Here is a 21,875-nt window from a genome sequence, read left to right on the forward strand (position 1 = left end):
TATTAGTTATATTACATGAGTTATATTAGTTATATTATATTAGTTATATTACATGAGTTATATTACATGAGTTATATTACATTAGTTATATTATATTAGTTATATTATATGAGTTATATTACATGAGTTATATTATATGAGTTATATTACATTAGTTATATTACATTAGTTATATTACATTAGTTATAATACATTAGTTATATTATATTAGTTATATTATATTAGTTATATTACATTAGTTATACTACATTAGTTATATTATATTAGTTATATTACAGTAGTTATATTATATTAGTTATATTATATTAGTTATATTACATTAGTTATACTACATTAGTTATATTATATTAGTTATATTACAGTAGTTATATTATATGAGTTATATTATATTAGTTATATTACATTAGTTATATTATATTAGTTATATTACATTAGTTATATTATATTAGTTATAATACATGAGTTATATTACATTAGTTATATTACATTAGTTATATTATATTAGTTATAATACATTAGTTATATTATATTAGTTATATTATATTAGTTATATTATATTAGTTATAATACATTAGTTATATTACATTAGTTATATTATATTAGTTATATTACATTAGTTATATTACATTAGTTATATTACATTAGTTATATTACATTAGTTATATTTTGTGAATACGTTCTGAAGACACTGATTACAGCAGTACCGTACTCAGAAACAGTCTGATTACAGTAGTACAGTACTCAGAAACAGTCTGATTACAGCAGTACAGTACTCAGAAACAGTCTGATTACAGTAGTACAGTACTCAGAAACAGTCTGATTACCGTACTCAGAAACAGTCTGATTACCGTACTCAGAAACAGTCTGATTACAGCAGTACAGTACTCAGAAACAGTCTGATTACAGCAGTACAGTACTCAGAAACAGTCTGATTACAGCAGTACCGTACTCAGAAACAGTCTGATTACAGCAGTACAGTACTCAGAAACAGTCTGATTACCGTACTCAGAAACAGTCTGATTACAGCAGTACAGTACTCAGAAACAGTCTGATTACAGCTGTACAGTACTCAGAAACAGTCTGATTACCGTACTCAGAAACAGTCTGATTACAGCTGTACAGTACTCAGAAACAGTCTGATTACATCAGTACAGTACTCAGAAACAGTCTGATTACCGTACTCAGAAACAGTCTGATTACAGCAGTACAGTACTCAGAAACAGTCTGATTACAGCTGTACAGTACTCAGAAACAGTCTGATTATAGTACTCAGAAACAGTCTGATTACTGTACTCAGAAACAGTCTGATTTACAGCAGTACAGTACTCGGTTTGACTCAACTAACCAGCAAATGAATGAGTTTGTTTAATTGAATCAACAAGCCAACCTTCACGTCTCTGCCAGACTTACTCAACGGAACCAATAGAGCTTTAGGTGAAACGCAGCCGTGTGATTTAGAAGTGAATGTAGGCCAGCAGTGTGTATGTCTGTGGTGGTACTGCTTTGGAACAAGAGGATTTAGTAAGATTTCAAACACCTACTTATTAATCAGTCCTCAGAATCCATTGGCTGTTATAAAACAGGACTATTATTTACACACTCCCTACGGTAGGATGTCTTATCGCCAATCAACTCTCTGGAGAAGAAAGGTCCTTTCTGCAACCACCCTCTCAGGCATCGCAGACCCACAGATCATAAGACCAGTCTTTCTTAAAATGTTCCACCTCTCTTTTCTCCCGTTTCCAGTCCAAGAGGAGGTCGCAGAGTCTGTCTCTGGACTCGCTCTACCACTGTCTGAACCGTACGGTCCTGTACCAGCTGTCTCGACCTCACAAGACCGTGCCTCAGCAGGTAGCTCTGCTGGACTCTCTACGGGTGTTGACCGTGAACCGTAACCTGGTGCTGGGACCAGGCAACCACGACCAGGAGTTTGTAGCCTGTCTGGCTCACTGTTTCATCAACCTGCACGTTGGGAGGTAAGTCGGGGACTGAGGAATTCATTGCATTGCTCGAGACATTTATAGCAGCTGTGTGTCCTGATCAGTGAGTTTGAGGCCTATGAAGTGTTGAGCTGGCTAATCGAATGACAACAGGCTGCAAAAACCGCACTGAGTTAGTTTAGTCCTATCTACGGGTGAGTGGTATATGCTGACTCCTCTCCTGTCCTGTCCCGCTCTCTTTCTCTCTCCTCTTCTTTCTCTGTCTCTTTCTTCCTCTCTCTCCTCTTCTGTCTCTCTCTCTCTTTATTTCTCTCTACTCTCTCTCTCTCTCTTTCTCTCTCACCATCTCTCCCTCTCCCCTCCTTACTTCTCTCTGTCTCTCTCTCTCTCTCTCTCTCTCTCTCTGTCTATGTGCAGTAGTGTGGAGGGTTTTGGTTTGGAGGCAGAGGCTCGTATGACAACCTGGCACGTCATGATGCCCGCTGAGAATGGACCTGATAACAGACACAGCCAGGAAGTTAGCGAAGGTAACATAACGTCTGTCTGTTTGTCTGTCCGTCTTTCTCTCTGACTGTCTGTCTGTCTTTCTCTCTGTCTGTCTTTCTTTCGGGTATCAAAGTGTGTTTCTATGTGTGTGTGTGTTGCTAACTCCTGTCTGTCCCCCAGGTCGCCAGCTACTGCTGAAGGCAGTAAACCATGTGTTGCTAACTCCTGTCTGTCTTCCAGGTCGCCAGCTGATGCTGAAGGCAGTAAACCATGTGTTGCTAACTCCTGTCTGTCCCCCAGGTCGCCAGCTGCTGCTGAAGGCAGTAGACCGTGTGTTGCTAACTCCTGTCTGTCCCCCAGGTCGCCAGCTACTGCTGAAGGCAGTAGACCGTGTGTTGCTAACTCCTGTCTGTCCCCCAGGTCGCCAGCTGCTGCTGAAGGCAGTAGACCTTGTGTTGCTAACTCCTGTCTGTCCCCCAGGTCGCCAGCAGTAAAGGCAGTAGACCGTGTGTTGCTAACTCCTGTCTGTCCCCCAGGTCGCCAGCTACTGCTGAAGGCAGTAGACCGTGTGTTGCTAACTCCTGTCTGTCTTCCAGGTCGCCAGCTGCTGCTGAAGGCAGTAGACCGTGTGTTGCTAACTCCTGTCTGTCCCCCAGGTCGCCAGCAGTAAAGGCAGTAGACCGTGTGTTGCTAACTCCTGTCTGTCCCCCAGGTCGCCAGCTACTGCTGAAGGCAGTAGACCGTGTGTTGCTAACTCCTGTCTGTCCCCCAGGTCGCCAGCAGTAAAGGCAGTAGACCGTGTGTTGCTAACTCCTGTCTGTCCCCCAGGTCGCCAGCTACTGCTGAAGGCAGTAGACCTTGTGTTGCTAACTCCTGTCTGTCTCCCAGGTCGCCAGCTACTGCTGAAGGCAGTAGACCGTGTGTTGCTAACTCCTGTCTGTCCCCCAGGTCGCCAGCTACTGCTGAAGGCAGTAGACCTTGTGTTGCTAACTCCTGTCTGTCCCCCAGGTCGCCAGCTACTGCTGAAGGCAGTAGACCGTGTGTTGCTAACTCCTGTCTGTCCCCCAGGTCGCCAGCTGATGCTGAAGGCAGTAGACCGTGTGTTGCTAACTCCTGTCTGTCCCCCAGGTCGCCAGCAGTAAAGGCAGTAGACCGTGTGTTGCTAACTCCTGTCTGTCCCCCAGGTCGCCAGCTACTGCTGAAGGCAGTAGACCTTGTGTTGCTAACTCCTGTCTGTCCCCCAGGTCGCCAGCTACTGCTGAAGGCAGTAGACCGTGTGTTGCTAACTCCTGTCTGTCCCCCAGGTCGCCAGCTGCTGCTGAAGGCAGTAGACCGTGTGTTGCTAACTCCTGTCTGTCCCCCAGGTCGCCAGCTACTGCTGAAGGCAGTAGACCTTGTGTTGCTAACTCCTGTCTGTCCCCCAGGTCGCCAGCTGATGCTGAAGGCAGTAAACCAGGTGTTGCTAACTCCTGTCTGTCCCCCAGGTCGCCAGCAGTAAAGGCAGTAGACCGTGTGTTGCTAACTCCTGTCTGTCCCCCAGGTCGCCAGCTGCTGCTGAAGGCAGTAGACCTTGTGTTGCTAACTCCTGTCTGTCCCCCAGGTCGCCAGCTGATGCTGAAGGCAGTAGACCGTGTGTTGCTAACTCCTGTCTGTCCCCCAGGTCGCCAGCTGCTGCTGAAGGCAGTAGACCTTGTGTTGCTAACTCCTGTCTGTCCCCCAGGTCGCCAGCAGTAAAGGCAGTAGACCGTGTGTTGCTAACTCCTGTCTGTCCCCCAGGTCGCCAGCTACTGCTGAAGGCAGTAGACCGTGTGTTGCTAACTCCTGTCTGTCTTCCAGGTCGCCAGCTGCTGCTGAAGGCAGTAGACCGTGTGTTGCTAACTCCTGTCTGTCCCCCAGGTCGCCAGCAGTAAAGGCAGTAGACCGTGTGTTGCTAACTCCTGTCTGTCCCCCAGGTCGCCAGCTACTGCTGAAGGCAGTAGACCGTGTGTTGCTAACTCCTGTCTGTCCCCCAGGTCGCCAGCAGTAAAGGCAGTAGACCGTGTGTTGCTAACTCCTGTCTGTCCCCCAGGTCGCCAGCTACTGCTGAAGGCAGTAGACCTTGTGTTGCTAACTCCTGTCTGTCTCCCAGGTCGCCAGCTACTGCTGAAGGCAGTAGACCGTGTGTTGCTAACTCCTGTCTGTCCCCCAGGTCGCCAGCTACTGCTGAAGGCAGTAGACCTTGTGTTGCTAACTCCTGTCTGTCCCCCAGGTCGCCAGCTACTGCTGAAGGCAGTAGACCGTGTGTTGCTAACTCCTGTCTGTCCCCCAGGTCGCCAGCTGATGCTGAAGGCAGTAGACCGTGTGTTGCTAACTCCTGTCTGTCCCCCAGGTCGCCAGCAGTAAAGGCAGTAGACCGTGTGTTGCTAACTCCTGTCTGTCCCCCAGGTCGCCAGCTACTGCTGAAGGCAGTAGACCTTGTGTTGCTAACTCCTGTCTGTCCCCCAGGTCGCCAGCTACTGCTGAAGGCAGTAGACCGTGTGTTGCTAACTCCTGTCTGTCCCCCAGGTCGCCAGCTGCTGCTGAAGGCAGTAGACCGTGTGTTGCTAACTCCTGTCTGTCCCCCAGGTCGCCAGCTACTGCTGAAGGCAGTAGACCTTGTGTTGCTAACTCCTGTCTGTCCCCCAGGTCGCCAGCTGATGCTGAAGGCAGTAAACCAGGTGTTGCTAACTCCTGTCTGTCCCCCAGGTCGCCAGCAGTAAAGGCAGTAGACCGTGTGTTGCTAACTCCTGTCTGTCCCCCAGGTCGCCAGCTGCTGCTGAAGGCAGTAGACCTTGTGTTGCTAACTCCTGTCTGTCCCCCAGGTCGCCAGCTGATGCTGAAGGCAGTAGACCGTGTGTTGCTAACTCCTGTCTGTCCCCCAGGTCGCCAGCTGCTGCTGAAGGCAGTAGACCGTGTGTTGCTAACTCCTGTCTGTCCCCCAGGTCGCCAGCTGCTGCTGAAGGCAGTAGACCTTGTGTTGCTAACTCCTGTCTGTCCCCCAGGTCGCCAGCAGTAAAGGCAGTAGACCGTGTGTTGCTAACTCCTGTCTGTCCCCCAGGTCGCCAGCTGATGCTGAAGGCAGTAGACCGTGTGTTGCTAACTCCTGTCTGTCCCCCAGGTCGCCAGCTGATGCTGAAGGCAGTAGACCTTGTGTTGCTAACTCCTGTCTGTCCCCCAGGTCGCCAGCTGCTGCTGAAGGCAGTAGACCTTGTGTTGCTAACTCCTGTCTGTCCCCCAGGTCGCCAGCAGTAAAGGCAGTAGACCGTGTGTTGCTAACTCCTGTCTGTCCCCCAGGTCGCCAGCTGCTGCTGAAGGCAGTAGACCTTGTGTTGCTAACTCCTGTCTGTCCCCCAGGTCGCCAGCAGTAAAGGCAGTAGACCGTGTGTTGCTAACTCCTGTCTGTCCCCCAGGTCGCCAGCTGATGCTGAAGGCAGTAGACCGTGTGTTGCTAACTCCTGTCTGTCCCCCAGGTCGCCAGCAGTAAAGGCAGTAGACCGTGTGTTGCTAACTCCTGTCTGTCCCCCAGGTCGCCAGCTGATGCTGAAGGCAGTAGACCTTGTGTTGCTAACTCCTGTCTGTCCCCCAGGTCGCCAGCTGATGCTGAAGGCAGTAGACCTTGTGTTGCTAACTCCTGTCTGTCCCCCAGACCGTGTTTTGCTAACTCCTGTCTGTCCCCCAGGTCGCCAGCTACTGCTGAAGGCAGTAAACCAGGTGTTGCTAACTCCTGTCTGTCCCCCAGGTCGCCAGCTACTGCTGAAGGCAGTAAACCGTGTGTTGCTAACTCCTGTCTGTCCCCCAGGTCGCCAGCTACTGCTGAAGGCAGTAGACCGTGTGTTGCTAACTCCTGTCTGTCCCCCAGGTCGCCAGCTACTGCTGAAGGCAGTAGACCTTGTGTTGCTAACTCCTGTCTGTCCCCCAGGTCGCCAGCTACTGCTGAAGGCAGTAAACCGTGTGTGGACAGAGCTGATGCACAGTAAAAGACCCATGTTGGAGGACATCTTTAAGGTGTCCCTCCCCACCAACGACAGAGGACATGTAGATATCAGCACCGCTCGGCCTGCCCTGGAGGAACCTGCCCTGAAGAGCTGGCAGAACCACCTGGGTGAGAGAAGACACACACATCTAGACAGACGGACACACACACACACAGATGAAAACACACCCACACACACAGAGACACAAACACATACTGTGTATTCAGAAAGTATTCAGACCCAATGACTTTTTACCACATTTTGTTATGTTACAGCCTTATTCTAAAATGGATTCAATAGTTTTTTTCTCTTCATCAATCGACACATAATACCCCATAATGACAAAGCGAAAACAGGTTTTTGGAAATGTTTGCAAATGTATTAAAAATAAAAAACGGAAATGTTACATTTACGTAAGTATTTCAAACCCTTTACTCAGTACTTTGTTGAAGCACCTTTGGCAGCGAATACAGCCTCCAGTCTGAAAAACATCCCCACAGCATGATGCTGCCACCATTATGCTTCACTGTAGGGATGGTGCCAGGTTTCCTCCAGACGTGACGCTTGGCATTCAGGCCAAAGAGTTTAATCTTGGTTCATCAGACTAGAGAATCTTGTTTCTCATGGTCTGAGAGTCTTTAGGTGCCTTTTGGCAAACTCCAAGCGGGCTGTCATGTGCCTTTTACTGAGGAGTGACTTCTGTCTGGCCACTCTACAATAAAGGCCTGATTGGTGGAGTGCTGCAGTGATGGTTGTCCTTCTGGAAAGTTCTCCCATCTCCACAGAGGAACTCTGGAGCTCATTTAGAGTGACCATCTGGTTCTTGGTCACCTCCCTGACCAAAGCCCTTCTCCCCCAATTGCTCAGTTCGGCCGGGCGGCCAGGTCTAGGAAGAGTCTTGGTGGTTCCAAACTTCTTCCATTTAAGAATGATGGAGGCCACTGTGTTCTTGGGGACCTTCAATGCTGCAGAAATGTTTTGGTACCCTTCCCTAGATCTGTGCCTCGACACAATCCTGTCTTGGAGCTCTACGGACAATTGCTTCGACGTCATGGCTTGGATTTTGCTCTGACATGCGCTGTCAACTGTGGGACCTTATATAGACTAGAGGTCGACCGATTAATCGGAATGGACGATTAATTAGGGCCGTTGTCAAGTTTTCATAACAATCGGAAATCTGTATTTTTGGACACCGTTTTTTATTTTTATTTTATTTAACTAGGTAAATTGTGTCACTTCTCTTGCAACAGAGTCAGGGTATATGCAGCAGTTTGGGCCGCCTGGCTCGTTGCGAACTGTGTGAAGACTATTTCTTCCTAACAAAGACAGCCAACTTGGCCAAACGGGGGATGATTTAACAAAAGCGCATTTGCGAAAATAGCACAATCGTTGCACGACTGTACCTAACCATAAACACCAATGCCTTTCTTAAAATCAATACACAGAAGTATATATTTTTAAACCTGCATATTTAGCTAAAATAAATTGTGTCACTTCTCTTGCGTTCATTGCACGCAGAGTCAGGGTATATGCAACAGTTTGGGCCGCCTGGCTCGTTGCGAACTAATTTGCCAGAATTTATGACATACATTGAAGGTTGTACAATGTAACAGCAATATTTAGACTTAGGGATGCCACCCGTTAGATAAAATACAGAACGGTTCCATATTTCACTGAAATAATAAACGGTTTGTTTTCGAAACGATAGTTTTCGGATTCGACCATATTAATGACCAAAGTCTCGTATTTCTGTGTTATTATGTTATAATTAAGTCTATGATTTGATATTTGATAGAGCAGTCTAACTGAGCGATGGTAGGCAGCAGCAGGCTCGTAAGCATTCATTCAAACAGCACTTTCGTGCGTTTTGCCAGCAGCTCTTCACTGTGCTTCAAGCATTGCGCTGTTTATGACTTCAAGCCTATCAACTCCTGAGATTAGGCTGGTGTAACCGATGTGAAATGGCTAGCTAGTTAGCGGGGTGCGCGCTAATAGCGTTTCAAATGTCACTCGCTCTGAGACTTGGAGTAGTTGTTCCCCTTGCTCTGCATGGGTAACGCTGCTTCGAGGGTGGCTGTTGTCGATGTGTTCCTGGTTCGAGCCCAGGTAGCGGCGAAGAGAGGGACGGAAGCTATACTGTTACACTGGCAATACTAAAGTGCCTATAAGAACATCCAATAGTCAAAGGTATATGAAATACAAATGGTATAGAGAGAAATAGTCCTATAATTTCTATAATAACTACAACCTTAAACCTCTTACCTTGGAATATTGAAGTCTCGTGTTAAAAGGAACCACCAGCTTTCATATGTTCTCATGTTCTGAGCAAGGAACTTAAACGTTAGCTTTCTTACATGGCACATATTGCACTTTTACTTTCTTCTCCAACACTTTGTTTTTGCATTATTTAAACCAAATTGAACATGTTTCATTATTTATTTGAGGCTAAATAGATTTTTATTGATATATTAGGTTAAAATAAGTGTTCATTCAGTATTGTGGTAATTGTCATTATTACAAATACATTTTTAAAAATCGGCCGATTAATCGGTATCGGCTTTGAAAACTCATAATCGGTCGACTTCTAATATCGACAGGTGTGTGCCTTTCCAAATCATGTCCAATCAATTGAATTTACCACAGGTGGACTCCAATCAAGTTGTAGAAACATCAAGGATGATCAATGGAAACAGGATGCACCTGAGCTCAATGTTGAGCCTCATAGCAAAGGGTCTGAATACTTATGTAAATAAGGTATTTCTGTTTTTTATTTGTAATAAATTTGCATCATTATGGGGTATTGTGTGTAGATTGATGAGGAATAATTTTTATTTAATCAATTTTAGAATAAGGCTGTAACGTAACAAAATGTGGGAAAAGGGAAGGGGCCTGAAAGCTTTTTGAATGCACTGTACACACTGACTCTGTAGTCTACTGTTTGGCATTACGTCAGGAAGGTCACGTTAACACCGTACAGACGGTTTAGTGGTCAGGAGGTTATTGGGACATAATCAGCTTTACCATGTGTTGTCTGGAGAGCAGAGCAAGCCAAGTTAGGACCGGAGCCGCCAGCATACTGGAAGACTGTTGGACAACCTCTGTCCCTTTCTCTTGTTTGTCTCTGTTTCTCTGTCCCTTTGTTTCTCCCTCTCTCCTACTTTCTCTCTCTCTCTTTCCCTCCTCTCTCCCTCCCTCTTTACTCCTTCCTTCCTCCCTCCCCTCTCTCTCTTTCCCTCCTCTCTCCCTCTTTACTCCTTCCTCTCCCTCTCTCTCTGTCTCTCTCTCTCTGTCTCTCTGTCTCTCTCTCTCTCTCTCAATTCAATTCAATTTAATTCAATTCAATTGACTTTATTGACATGGCAAGTTATTATTACTTACATTGTCAAAGTATACATATCGAAAAATTTAAATAAAATATATATGTATATATATACACAAAATATATATATATTTATATATAAATAAATGGTGGGACTAACAGTAATAATAATAGTAGTAGTGGACATGGGATTACCATTAATAACAGCTACAACAACAATATTAATCAGAACAACAATACATTAAAGCAACAGTAGTAGACCAGTGTCAACATGACTGAGAAGACACATGACCTGGTACGAAAGACAAAACAAAACTAAGCTAAATCTCTCTCTCTCTCTCTCTCTCTCTCTCTCTCTCTCTCTCTCTCTCTCTCTCTCTCTCTCTCTCTCTCTCTCTCTCTTTTCCTCCTCTCTCTCTCTCTCTCTCTCTCTCTCTCTCTCTCTCTCTCTCGCTCTCTCGCTCTCTCTCTCTCTCTCGCTCTCTCTCTCTCTCTCTCTCTCTCTCTCTCTCTCTCTCTCTCTCTCTCCTCCTCTCTCTCTCTTTTCCTCCTCTCTCTCTCTCTCTCTCTCTCTCTCTCTCTCTCTCTCTCTCTCGCTCTCTCGCTCTCTCTCTCTCTCTCTCTCTCTCTCTCTCTCTCTCGCTCTCTCGCTCTCTCTCTCTCTCTCCTAGTCCATGAGAAGAAGTGTATTAGCAGAGGGGAGTCAGTGGCTCCGGCCAGCCAGTCCAAGCTGTCTCGGGTCAGTAGTGGTTTTGGTCTGTCCAAGCTGACCGGCGCTCGACGCAACAAGAAGGAAAACTCCCTGAACAAGAACAACCTTTCTGTACAGGTACACACACACACACACAACACGCATTCATACTCATGCATGCACACTCACAGCAGCCAGCAGCATACCACTGCTGGCTTGCTTCTGAAGCTAAGCAGGGTTGGTCCTGATTGGTCCCTGGATGGGAGACCAGATGCTGCTGGAAGTGGTGTTGGAGGCCCAGTAGGAGGCACTCTTTCTTCTGGTCTAAAACAATAATATCCCAATGCCCCAGGGCAGTGATTGGGGACACTACCCTGTGTAGGGTGCCGTCTTTCGGGTTGGGACGTTAAACAGGTGTCCTGACTCTCTGTGGTCACTAAAGATCCCATGGCACTTATCGTAAGAGTAGTTGTGTTAACCCCGGTGTCCTGGCTAAATTCACAATCAGCCCCTCATACCATCATGGTCACCTAATCATCCCAGCTTCCAATTGGCTCCTTCATCCCCCTTCTCTCTCCTGTAACTATTCCCCAGGTCGTTGCTGTAAATGAGAACGTGTTCTCAGTCAATTTACCTGGTAAAATAAGGGTAAAATAAATAAACACACACACACACACTAACCAGGTGAATTCCTTCCACCAATAGGAGACGTTCCAGTGGATGTTCACCCACATAGCGGTGGTCAGGGACCTGGTGGCCATGCAGTATAAAGAGTACCAGGAGGTAAGAACACTACGGTACTCACAGCGTTGTCTAACAGTACTCACTGTGTTGTCTACTACTACACTACAGTACTCACTGTGTTGTCTACTACTACAGTACAGTACTCACTGTGTTGTCTACTACTACACTACAGTACTCACTGTGTTGTCTACTACACTACAGTACTCACTGTGTTGTCTACTACTACACTACAGTACTCACTACATTGTCTAGTACAGTACTCACTGTGTTGTCTACTACACTACGGTACTCACAGCGTTGTCTAACAGTACTCACTGCATTGTCTACTACAGTACAGTACTCACTGTGTTGTCTACTACACTACAGTACTCACTGCATTGTCTACTACACTACAGTACTCACTGTGTTGTCTACTACACTACATTACTCACTGTGTTGTCTACTACTACACTACAGTACTCACTGTGTTGTCTACTACACTACAGTACTCACTGTGTTGTCTACTACAGTACAGTACTCACTACATTGTCTAGTACAGTACTCACTGTGTTGTCTACTACACTACAGTACTCACTGTGTTGTCTACTACACTACAGTGCTCACTGTGTTGTCTACTACACTACAGTACTCACTGTGTTGTCTACTACACTACAGTACTCACTGTGTTGTCTACTACAGTACAGTACTCACTGTGTTGTCTACTACACTACAGTACTCACTGTGTTGTCTACTACAGTACAGTACTCACTGTGTTGTCTACTACACTACAGTGCTCACTGTGTTGTCTACTACACTACAGTACTCACTGTGTTGTCTACTACACTACAGTACTCACTGTGTTGTCTACTACAGTACAGTACTCACTGTGTTGTCTACTACAGTACAGTACTCACTGTGTTGTCTACTACAGTACAGTACTCACTGTGTTGTCTACTACAGTACAGTACTCACTGTGTTGTCTAGTACAGTACTCACAGCGTTGTCTACTACACTACAGTACTCACTGTGTTGTCTACTACACTACAGTACTCACTGTGTTGTCTACTACAGTACTCACTATGATGTCTACTACAGTACTCACTGTGTTGTCTACTACAGTACAGTACTCACTGTGGTGTCTACTACACTACAGTACTCACTGTGTTGTCTACTACACTACAGTACTCACTGTGTTGTCTACTACACTACAGTACTCACTGTGTTGTCTACTACAGTACTCACTATGGCGTCTACTACAGTACTCACTGTGTTGTCTACTACACTACAGTACTCACTGTGTTGTCTACTACTACACTACAGTACTCACTGTGGTGTCTACTACACTACAGTACTCACTGTGTTGTCTACTACACTACAGTACTCACTGTGTTGTCTACTACACTACAGTACTCACTGTGTTGTCTACTACAGTACTCACTATGGCGTCTACTACAGTACTCACTGTGTTGTCTACTACACTACAGTACTCACTGTGTTGTCTACTACACTACAGTACTCACTGTGCTGTCTACTACACTACAGTACTCACTGTGTTGTCTACTACAGTACTCACTATGGTGTCTACTACAGTACTCACTGTGTTGTCTACTACACTACAGTACTCACTGTGTTGTCTACTACTACACTACAGTACTCACTGTGTTGTCTACTACACTACAGTACTCACTGTGTTGTCTACTACAGTACAGTACTCACTGTGTTGTCTACTACAGTACAATACTCACAGCGTTGTCTAACACTACAGTACTCACTGTGTTGTCTACTACTGTACAGTACTCACTGTGTTGTCTACTACACTACAGTACTCACTGTGTTGTCTACTACACTACAGTACTCACTGCATTGTCTACTACAGTACAGTACTCACTGTGTTGTCTACTACACTACAGTACTCACTGCATTGTCTACTACACTACAGTACTCACAGCGTTGTCTAACACTACAGTACTCACTGCATTGTCTACTACAGTACATTAATCACTGTGTTGTCTACTACTACACTACAGTACTCACTGTGTTGTCTACTACAGTACAGTACTCACTATGGTGTCTACTACAGTACTCACTGCGTTGTCTACTACAGTACAGTACTCACTATGGTGTCTACTACAGTACTCACTGCATTGTCTACTTCACTACAGTATTCACTATGGTGTCTACTACAGTACTCACTGCGTTGTCTACTACAGTACAGTACTCACTGTGTTGTCTACTACAGTGCAGTACTCACTGCATGGTCTACTACAGTACAGTACTCACTGCATTGTCTAACACTAAAGTACTCACTACATTGTCTACTACAGTACAGTACTCACTGTGTTGTCTACTACAGTACAGTACTCACTGTGTTGTCTACTACACTACAGTACTCACTGTGTTGTCTACTACAGTACAGTACTCACTGCATTGTCTAACACTAAAGTACTCACTACATTGTCTACTACACTACAGTACTCACTGTGTTGTCTACTACACTACAGTACTCACTGTGTTGTCTACTACAGTACTCACTGCGTTGTCTACTACAGTACAGTACTCACTATGGTGTCTACTACAGTACTCACTGCATTGTCTACTACACTACAGTACTCACTGTGTTGTCTACTACACTACAGTACTCACTGCGTTGTCTACTACACTACAGTACTCACTGTGTTGTCTACTACACTACAGTACTCACTGTGTTGTCTACTACAGTACTCACTGCGTTGTCTACTACAGTACAGTACTCACTATGGTGTCTACTACAGTACTCACTGCATTGTCTACTACACTACAGTACTCACTGCGTTGTCTACTACACTACAGTACTCACTGCGTTGTCTACTACACTACAGTACTCACTGCGTTGTCTACTACACTGCAGTATTCACTACATTGTCTCTGATAATAATTCCTATCTGATCTCTATAGTCTGAAACTGACAGACACATGTAACAATCTGTCTAAACACACAGTACTCTCTCTCTCTGCCTCTCTCTCATTCTCTTCCTCCCTTCCCTGTGTCCCTCTCCCCCTCCTGTCAGAGGCAGCAGAATGTTCTAAAGTACGTGACAGAGGAGTGGTCGTCTATAGAGTATGAGCTGCTGAGAGAGCGGGGCCTCTGGGGCCCCCCCATCGGATCCCACCTGGACAAGTTCCTGCTGGAGATGACGGAGGGGCCCTGTCGCATGAGGAAGAAGATGGTCCGCAACGACATGTTCTACATACATTATCCATACGTCCCCGAGCCTGAACCCAGCACTAACGGCCAAGTACCGGTAAATAACAACGACATGTTCTATATACATTATCCATACGTCCCCGAGCCTGAACCCAGCACTAACGGCCAAGTACCGGTAAATAACAACGACATGTTCTACATACATTATCCATACGTCCCCGAGCCTGAACCCAGCACTAACGGCCAAGTACCGGTAAATAACAACGACATGTTCTACATACATTATCCATACGTCCCCGAGCCTGAACCCAGCACTAACGGCCAAGTACCGGTAAATAACAACGACATGTTCTATATACATTACCCATACGTCCCCGAGCCTGAACCCAGCACTAACGGCCAAGTACCGGTAAATAACAACGACATGTTCTATATACATTACCCATACGTTCCCGAGCCTGAACCCAGCACTAATGGCCAAGGACAGGTACTATAATAATGTAGTATTACTGTAATACTACTATAATAACAACGACATGTTCTACGTATATTATCCATACGTCCCCGAGCCTGAACCCAGCACTAACGGCCAAGTACAGGTACTATAGTAATGTAGTATTACTGTAATAATACTATAATACTACTATAATAGCAACGAAATGTTCTATATACATTATCCATACGTCCCCGAGCCTGAACCCAGCACTAACGGCCAAGTACCGGTAAATAACAACGACATGTTCTACGTATTTTACCCATACGTAGCGTAACCCGAGCCCAGCACAAAGGGCTCTTTACAGATACTAAAATAATACAGCATTATGATCGTAAGGACAAGGGACATGTTGTAGTAACCACGTTCAAACACTAGGTTAAAACCGTCAAAAGTGCAATGTCGTTGGATAGGGGGAAAAAAAGCTTACCTTGTTCTCCCTACTGATCCAGTATGTGACCTGTACAGTGTAGGAGAGATGAGGGGTTTGTCCTGTCCGTTCGTCACAGCCAATGAATGGAGTCTTTGTGAGCGAAATCATGCTACATGAATTAGCCTCATCAGCCACATGACTCAGCCAAGTTCTCAATCGACCACAAGGGGGGAAAAAACCCAAGGACACTTGTCAAAATGGGAGCTATACACAGAGTGTACAAAACATTAGGAACGCCTGCTCTTTCCATGACATAGACTGACGAGGTGAATTGAGGCTGTTCTGAGGGAAAAGGGTGGGAAGGGTGCATCTCAATATTATGAAGATGTTCCTAATGTTTTGCTGGGGCAGGACAGCGTATTACAGGAGGATAGGAGCTGGCCTGGGGCAGGACAGAGTATTACAGGAGGATAGGAGCTGGGTTGGGGCAGGACATAGTATTACAGGAGGATAGGAACTGGGCTGGAGCAGGACATAGTAACATAGTATTACAGGAGGATAGGAGCTGGGCTGGAGCAGGACATAGTAACATAGTATTACAGGAGGATAGGAGCTGGGCTGGAGCAGGACATAGTATTACAGGAGGATAGGAGCTGGGCTGGAGCAGGACATAGTATTACAGGAGGATATGAGCTGGGCTGGAGCAGGACATAGTATTACAGGAGGATAGGAGCTGGGCTGGAGCAGGACATAGTATTACAGGAGGATAGGAGCTGGGCTGGAGAAGGACATAGTGACTTGAACAGACATGTCATTTATACACTATGTGTGAAGCCATAGTTAGGAGTTGGTTAGACAGCCCAAACAGTGGGTGCATGGTGGATGCATGGTGGATGGGTAGGGATGCATGGTGGATGCATGGTGGAAGCGTGGTGGATGGTACAACGTGTGTCTACGAGCCTGAGCCTTGCCTTGTCATGTAGGGTCCAATACGGCACCATTTTGGATACAAATCAGATAACTGTTTCACTTGAAACGACACAATGAACATCTGTGTGGTTTGAGCATTTTGCAAAACATGATTGACACTGAATGGAATTCAATGGACTAATTGAAAGCCGCATCAATTAAGCTTCCTGTTTTTGGGGGAGTTTTGATGCTTATTCGTCAGTGTTCTTCATGTCAACAGCCTCCCATCACTAAGTAACCTCTCTTCCTCTCCTCTCTTCCTCTCCTCTCTTCCTCTCCTCTCTTCCTCTCCTCTCTTCCTCTCCTCTCTTCCTCTCCTCTCTTCCTCCCCTCTCTTCCTCTCCTCCCCCCATTCCAGAAGCCGGTGCGTTACCGCCGAGCGATCAGCTACGACAGTAAGGAGTACTACATGAGACTGCTGTCAGGGAACCCTGGGATGTACCAGCACTCCATAGAGCAGGACACTGAGGGAGAGACCACTCAGCATGAACCTGGAGAGGTGCACGGAGAGGACACCATCGCCAGAGTCAAAGGTAAGACGGACAGAGGACACATAGCAAGACAGTAGAGCTGAGTGATTAGTGCTTTTTGAGGTCGGTTCAGTTTCAGTTAGATTATTTTATTATTATTTATTTTACATTTTTTATTCTGTTTATTATACCACTTTTTCTCCCCAATTTCGTGGTATCCAATTGGTAGTTACAGTCTTGTCTCATCTCTGCAACTCCCGTACGGACTCGGGAGAGGCGAAGGTCAAGAGCTGCGAAACACAACCAAGCCGCACTGCTTCTTGACACAATGCCCACTTAACCCGGAAGCCATCCGCACCAATGTGTCGGAGGAAACACTGTTACACCTGGCGACCGTTTCAGCGTGCACTGTGCCCGGCCCGCCACAGGAGTCGCTAGTGCGCGATGGGACAAGGATATTCCTGCCGGCCAAACCCTCCCCTAACCCGGACGACGCTGGGCCAATTGTGCGACGCCCCATTGGTCTCCCGATCGCGGCCGGCTGTGACAGAGCCTGGACTCAAACCAGGATCTCTAGTGGCACAGCTAGCACTGCGATGCAGTGTCTTAGACCACTGCGCCACTCGGGAGGCCCCTTCAGTGAAAAACTCGTTTTTGCTTTGTCGTTATGTGGTATTGTGTGTAGATTGAGGATTTGTATTTATTTAATCCATTTTAGAATAAGGCTGTAACAAAATGTTGGAAAAGTCAAGGGGTATGATTACTTTCCGAATGCACTGTATATACAAAAGTATGTGGACACCCCTTCAAATTAGTGGATTTGGCTATTTCAGCCACACCCGTTGCTGACAGGTGTATAAAATTGAGCACACAGCCATGCAATCTCCATAGACAAAAATAGGCGGTAGAATGACCCGTACTGAAGAGCTCAGTGACTTTCAACGTGCCACCTTCAGTTTGTCAAATTTCTGCCCTGTTAGAGCGGCCCGGTCAACTGTAAGTGCTGTTATTGTGAAGTGGAAACGTCTAGGAGAAACAACGGCTCGGGCCGCGAAGTGGTAGGCCACACAAGCTCACAGAACGGGACCACTGAGTGCTGAAGCGCGTAGCACGTAAAAATAGTTTGCCCTGCAACACTCACTACCAAGTTCCAAACTGCCTCTGGAAGCGACATCAGCACAAGAACTGTTCGTCGGGAACTTCATGAAATGGGTTTCCATGGCCGAGCTGCCGCACACAAGCCTTAGATCACGATGTGCAATGCCAAGCGTCGTCTGGAGTGGTTTAAAGTTCGCCGCGATTGGACAGTGGAAACGTTCTCTGGAGTGATGAATCACGCTTCACCATCTGGCAGTCTTGCGGACAAATCTGGGTTTGGCGGATGCCTGAAGAACGCTACCTGCCCCAATGCATAGTGCCAACTGTAAAGTTTGGTGGAGGAGGAATAATGGTCTGGGGATGTTTTTCATGGTTCGGGGCCCTTAGTTCCAGTGAAGGGAAATCTTAACGCTACAGCATACAGTGACATTCTAGATGATTCTGTGGCAACAGTTGGGGTTAGGCCCTTTCCTGTTTCAGCATGACAATGCCCCCGTGCACAAAGCGAGGTCCATTCAGAAATGGTTTGTCGAGATCAGTGTAGAAGAACTTCACTGGCCTGCACAGAGCCCTGACCTCAACCCCATCGAACACCTTTGGGATGACGTGGAACGCTGACCGCGAGCCAGACCTTATCGCCCAACATCAGTGCCCGACCTCACTAATGCTCTTGGGGCTAAATGGAAGCAAGTCCCCGCAGCAATGTTCTAACATCTAGAGGAAGGCCTTCCCAGAAGAGTGGAGGCTGTTATAGCAGCAAAGGGGGAACCAACTCCATATTAATACCCATGATTTTGGAATGAGATGTTTGACGAGTAGGTGTCCACATACTTTTGGTCATGTAGTGTATCTCAAGAGAAACTGCGCATTGAGCTCACAGAATAAATAATAAAAAGGAACGAAATGGAATTCAAATAATTGAAACGAAAGATGTTAATCGCTCAGCACCACAAGACACACACACACACACACACACACACACACACACACACACACACACACACACACACACACACACGTGTGACATTAGAGACATGAGAAGAGGTCATTCAATTATACTTAAACACAGCTCTCAGAGAGACTGTGAGGAAACTAAACTGCATGTATGACTGGTTTACTGCCTCTATCAAACATCAGTGGGGTAACTATTGCCAGCGTTAAAGGTACTCCACATTCACACCATCACCAAGGTCATAGTTACTCACACACTTGTTTGTACACACATTTTTCAGATTACATTTATGAAGAGCGAAAATGTTCTCCTCCCCTCCAGGTCTGGTGAAGGCCCCTCTGAAGAGGTCACGCTCCACCACGGACAGAGCTGATGAGGAACAAGACCTGCTCCAGGAACAGATCTTAGAGTCAGGAGGACTGGACGAGGAACAGAGGACAGACAACACATCACTGCTACGACTACTGGAGGAGGGAGAGAAGGTAAGAGGACAGGGGGAGGAGGTCAGATGGGGAGGAGGAGGACAGACGAGGGGGAGGAGGTTAGATGAGGGGGAGGAGGTTAGATGGGGAGGAGGAGGACAGACGAGGGGGACGAGGTCAGATGGGGAGGAGGAGGACAGACGAGGGGGACGAGGTCAGATGAGGGGGAGGAGGTCAGACAGGGAGAGGAGGACAGACGGGGGGGTGGAGGACAGACGGGGGGGAGGAGGACAAACAGACGGGGGGTGGAGGACAGACGGGGGGGTGGAGGACAGACGAGGGGGAGGAGGTCAGATGAGGGGGAGGAGGTCAGACAGGGAGAGGAGGACAGACGGGGGGGTGGAGGACAGACGGGGGGGTGGAGGACAGACAGGGAGAGGAGGACAGACGGGGGGGTGGAGGACAGACGGGGGGAGGAGGACAGACGGGGGGGTGGAGGACAGACGGGGGGAGGAGGACAGACGGGGGGGAGGAGGACGGACAAGGGGGGACAGATGGGGGGGGGGAGGACAGACGGGGAGGAGGACTGACGGGGGAGGAGGACAGACGGGGGGGAGGAGGACAGACGGGGAGGAGGACAGACGGGGGGGAGGAGGACAGACGGGGGGGAGGAGGACTGACGGGGGGAGGAGGACAGATGGGGGGAGGACAGACGGGGTAGGACAGACAGGTGGAGGAGGACTGACGGGGAGGAGGACAGACGGGGGGGGGGGAGGACAGACGGGGGGGGGGGGGGGGAGGACAGACGGGGGGAGGAGGACAGATGGGGGGAGGAGGAGGACAGACGGGGGGGAGGAGGACAGACGGACGGGGGGAGGAGGACGTGGTTTATTCTGGGGTCCTAACAGGCCTCAATGTTTGTAACCAGGAATATAACCATTATGTTGTATCACCAGATCCAGCACATGTACCGGTGTGCGCGGGTGCAGGGTCTTGACACTAGCGAGGGGCTGCTCCTGTTTGGGAAGGAGCACTTCTATGTCATAGATGGTTTCACCATGACCGTCAGCAGAGAGATCAGAGACATCGAGACGCTGCCCGCCAAGTGAGTTTATTAACCTTTTCTATAGTCCTTAATGAACACCTAACTAACCCCCTTATTCACCCTTCATAACCCTTCATAACTAACACTCCTGATTCAACTTAACCAAGTGCTTAGTTTATTAGTTGAATCGTGTGCTTTTGATGGACCAGCTTTAATATTGCAAATGTTTTTTTAATAAATAAATATATTTTTAAAATATATTTTCCTTTACTATTTTCTCCTAACTCTACCACCCCTCCCCGAATGGGAGTAAACTAATGGACAATAACGCTTAGGCTTCTACTTCCAGTTTATACATACTATATACATTTTACATTAGTTATCTTCTTTTTTTTTAAATGTTTTGTCCCACCCAATCTCCGAACACTATCCAGTTTTGATCTATATTTGCCATATATGTTTGCTGGTTCATATATACGGTGCATTCAGGAAAGCATTCAGGCCCCTTCCGTTTTCCCACATTTTGTTACGTTACAGCCTTATTCTAAAATGGATTAAATCAAAATTGTTCCTCATCAATCTACACATAATACCCCATAATGATAAAGTGAAAAACAGAAATACCTTATTTACATAAGTATTCAGACCCTTTGCTATTAGACTTGAAATTGAGCTCAGGTGCATCCTGTTTCCATTGATCATCCTTGAGATGTTTCTACAAAGTCCACCTGTGGTAAATTCAATTGATTGGACATGATTTGGAAAGGCACACACCTGTCTATATATTTCCCACGGTTGACAGTGCATGTCAGAACAAAAACCAAGCAATGATGTCAATTGACCGTAGAGCTTCAAGACAGCATTGTGTCGAGGCGCAGATCTTGGGAAGGGTACCAAAACATTTCTGCAGCATTGAAAGTCCCCAAGGACAAAGTGGCCTCCATCATTCTTAAATGGAAGAAGTTTGGAACCACCAAGACTCTTCCTACAGCTGACCGCCCGGCCAAACAGCAATCGGGGGAGAAGGGCCTTGGTCAGGGAGGTGACCAAGAACCCAATGGTCACTCTGACAGAGCTCCAGAGTTCCCCTGTGGAGATGGGAGAACCTTCCAGAAGGACAACCTTCTCTGCAGCACTCCACCAATCAGGCCTTTATGTTAGAGTGGCCAGACAGAAGCCACTCCTCAGTAAAAGGCACATGACAGCCCGCTTGGAGTTTGCCAAAAGACACCTAAAGACTCTCAGACCATGAGAAACAAGATTCTCTGGTCTGATGAAACCAAGATTGAACTCTTTGGCCTGAACGTCAAGCGTCACGTCTGGAGGAAACCTGGCACCATCCCTAAGGTGAAATATGGTGGTGGCAGAATCATGCTGTGGGGATGTTTTTCAGAGTTAGGGACTGGGAGACTAGTCAGGATCGAGGGAAAGATGAACGAAACAAAGTACAGAGAGATCCTTGATGAAAACCTGCTCCAGAGCGCTCAGGACCTCAGACTGGGGTGAAGGTTCACCTTCTAACAGGACAACGACCCTAAGCACACAGACAAGACAACGCAGGAGTGGCTTCGGGACAAGTCTCAATGTCCTTGAGTTGCCCAGCCAGAGCCCGGATTTGAACACGATCGAACATCTCTGGAGAGACCTGAAAATAGCTGTGCAGCGACACTCCCCATCCAACCTGACAGAGCTTGAGAGGATCTGCAGAGAAGAATGGG

The 21,875-nt window shown here is 46.9% G+C and overlaps 1 protein-coding gene across 5 annotated transcripts in view; it reads left to right on the forward strand.

Annotated features, from left to right (window-relative positions):
- The window catches only part of wdfy3 (WD repeat and FYVE domain containing 3), a 260,816-nt gene that overhangs the window by 196,992 nt on the left and 41,949 nt on the right, over window positions 1-21,875 (forward strand). For all 5 annotated transcript variants that reach the window (XM_071352080.1, XM_071352078.1, XM_071352076.1 and 2 more), the window contains 9 exons: window positions 1,747-1,976; window positions 2,358-2,467; window positions 6,364-6,546; window positions 10,409-10,566; window positions 11,134-11,211; window positions 14,199-14,432; window positions 16,529-16,703; window positions 19,012-19,172; window positions 20,069-20,217. In XM_071352080.1, the coding sequence (XP_071208181.1) occupies window positions 1,747-1,976; window positions 2,358-2,467; window positions 6,364-6,546; window positions 10,409-10,566; window positions 11,134-11,211; window positions 14,199-14,432; window positions 16,529-16,703; window positions 19,012-19,172; window positions 20,069-20,217 (1,478 nt within the window). The remainder of the gene's footprint in view (window positions 1-1,746; window positions 1,977-2,357; window positions 2,468-6,363; window positions 6,547-10,408; window positions 10,567-11,133; window positions 11,212-14,198; window positions 14,433-16,528; window positions 16,704-19,011; window positions 19,173-20,068; window positions 20,218-21,875) is intronic.

The sequence above is a fragment of the Salvelinus alpinus genome, chromosome 19, assembly GCF_045679555.1.
Source record: "Salvelinus alpinus chromosome 19, SLU_Salpinus.1, whole genome shotgun sequence".
NCBI classification, from domain to species: Eukaryota; Metazoa; Chordata; class Actinopteri; order Salmoniformes; family Salmonidae; genus Salvelinus; species Salvelinus alpinus.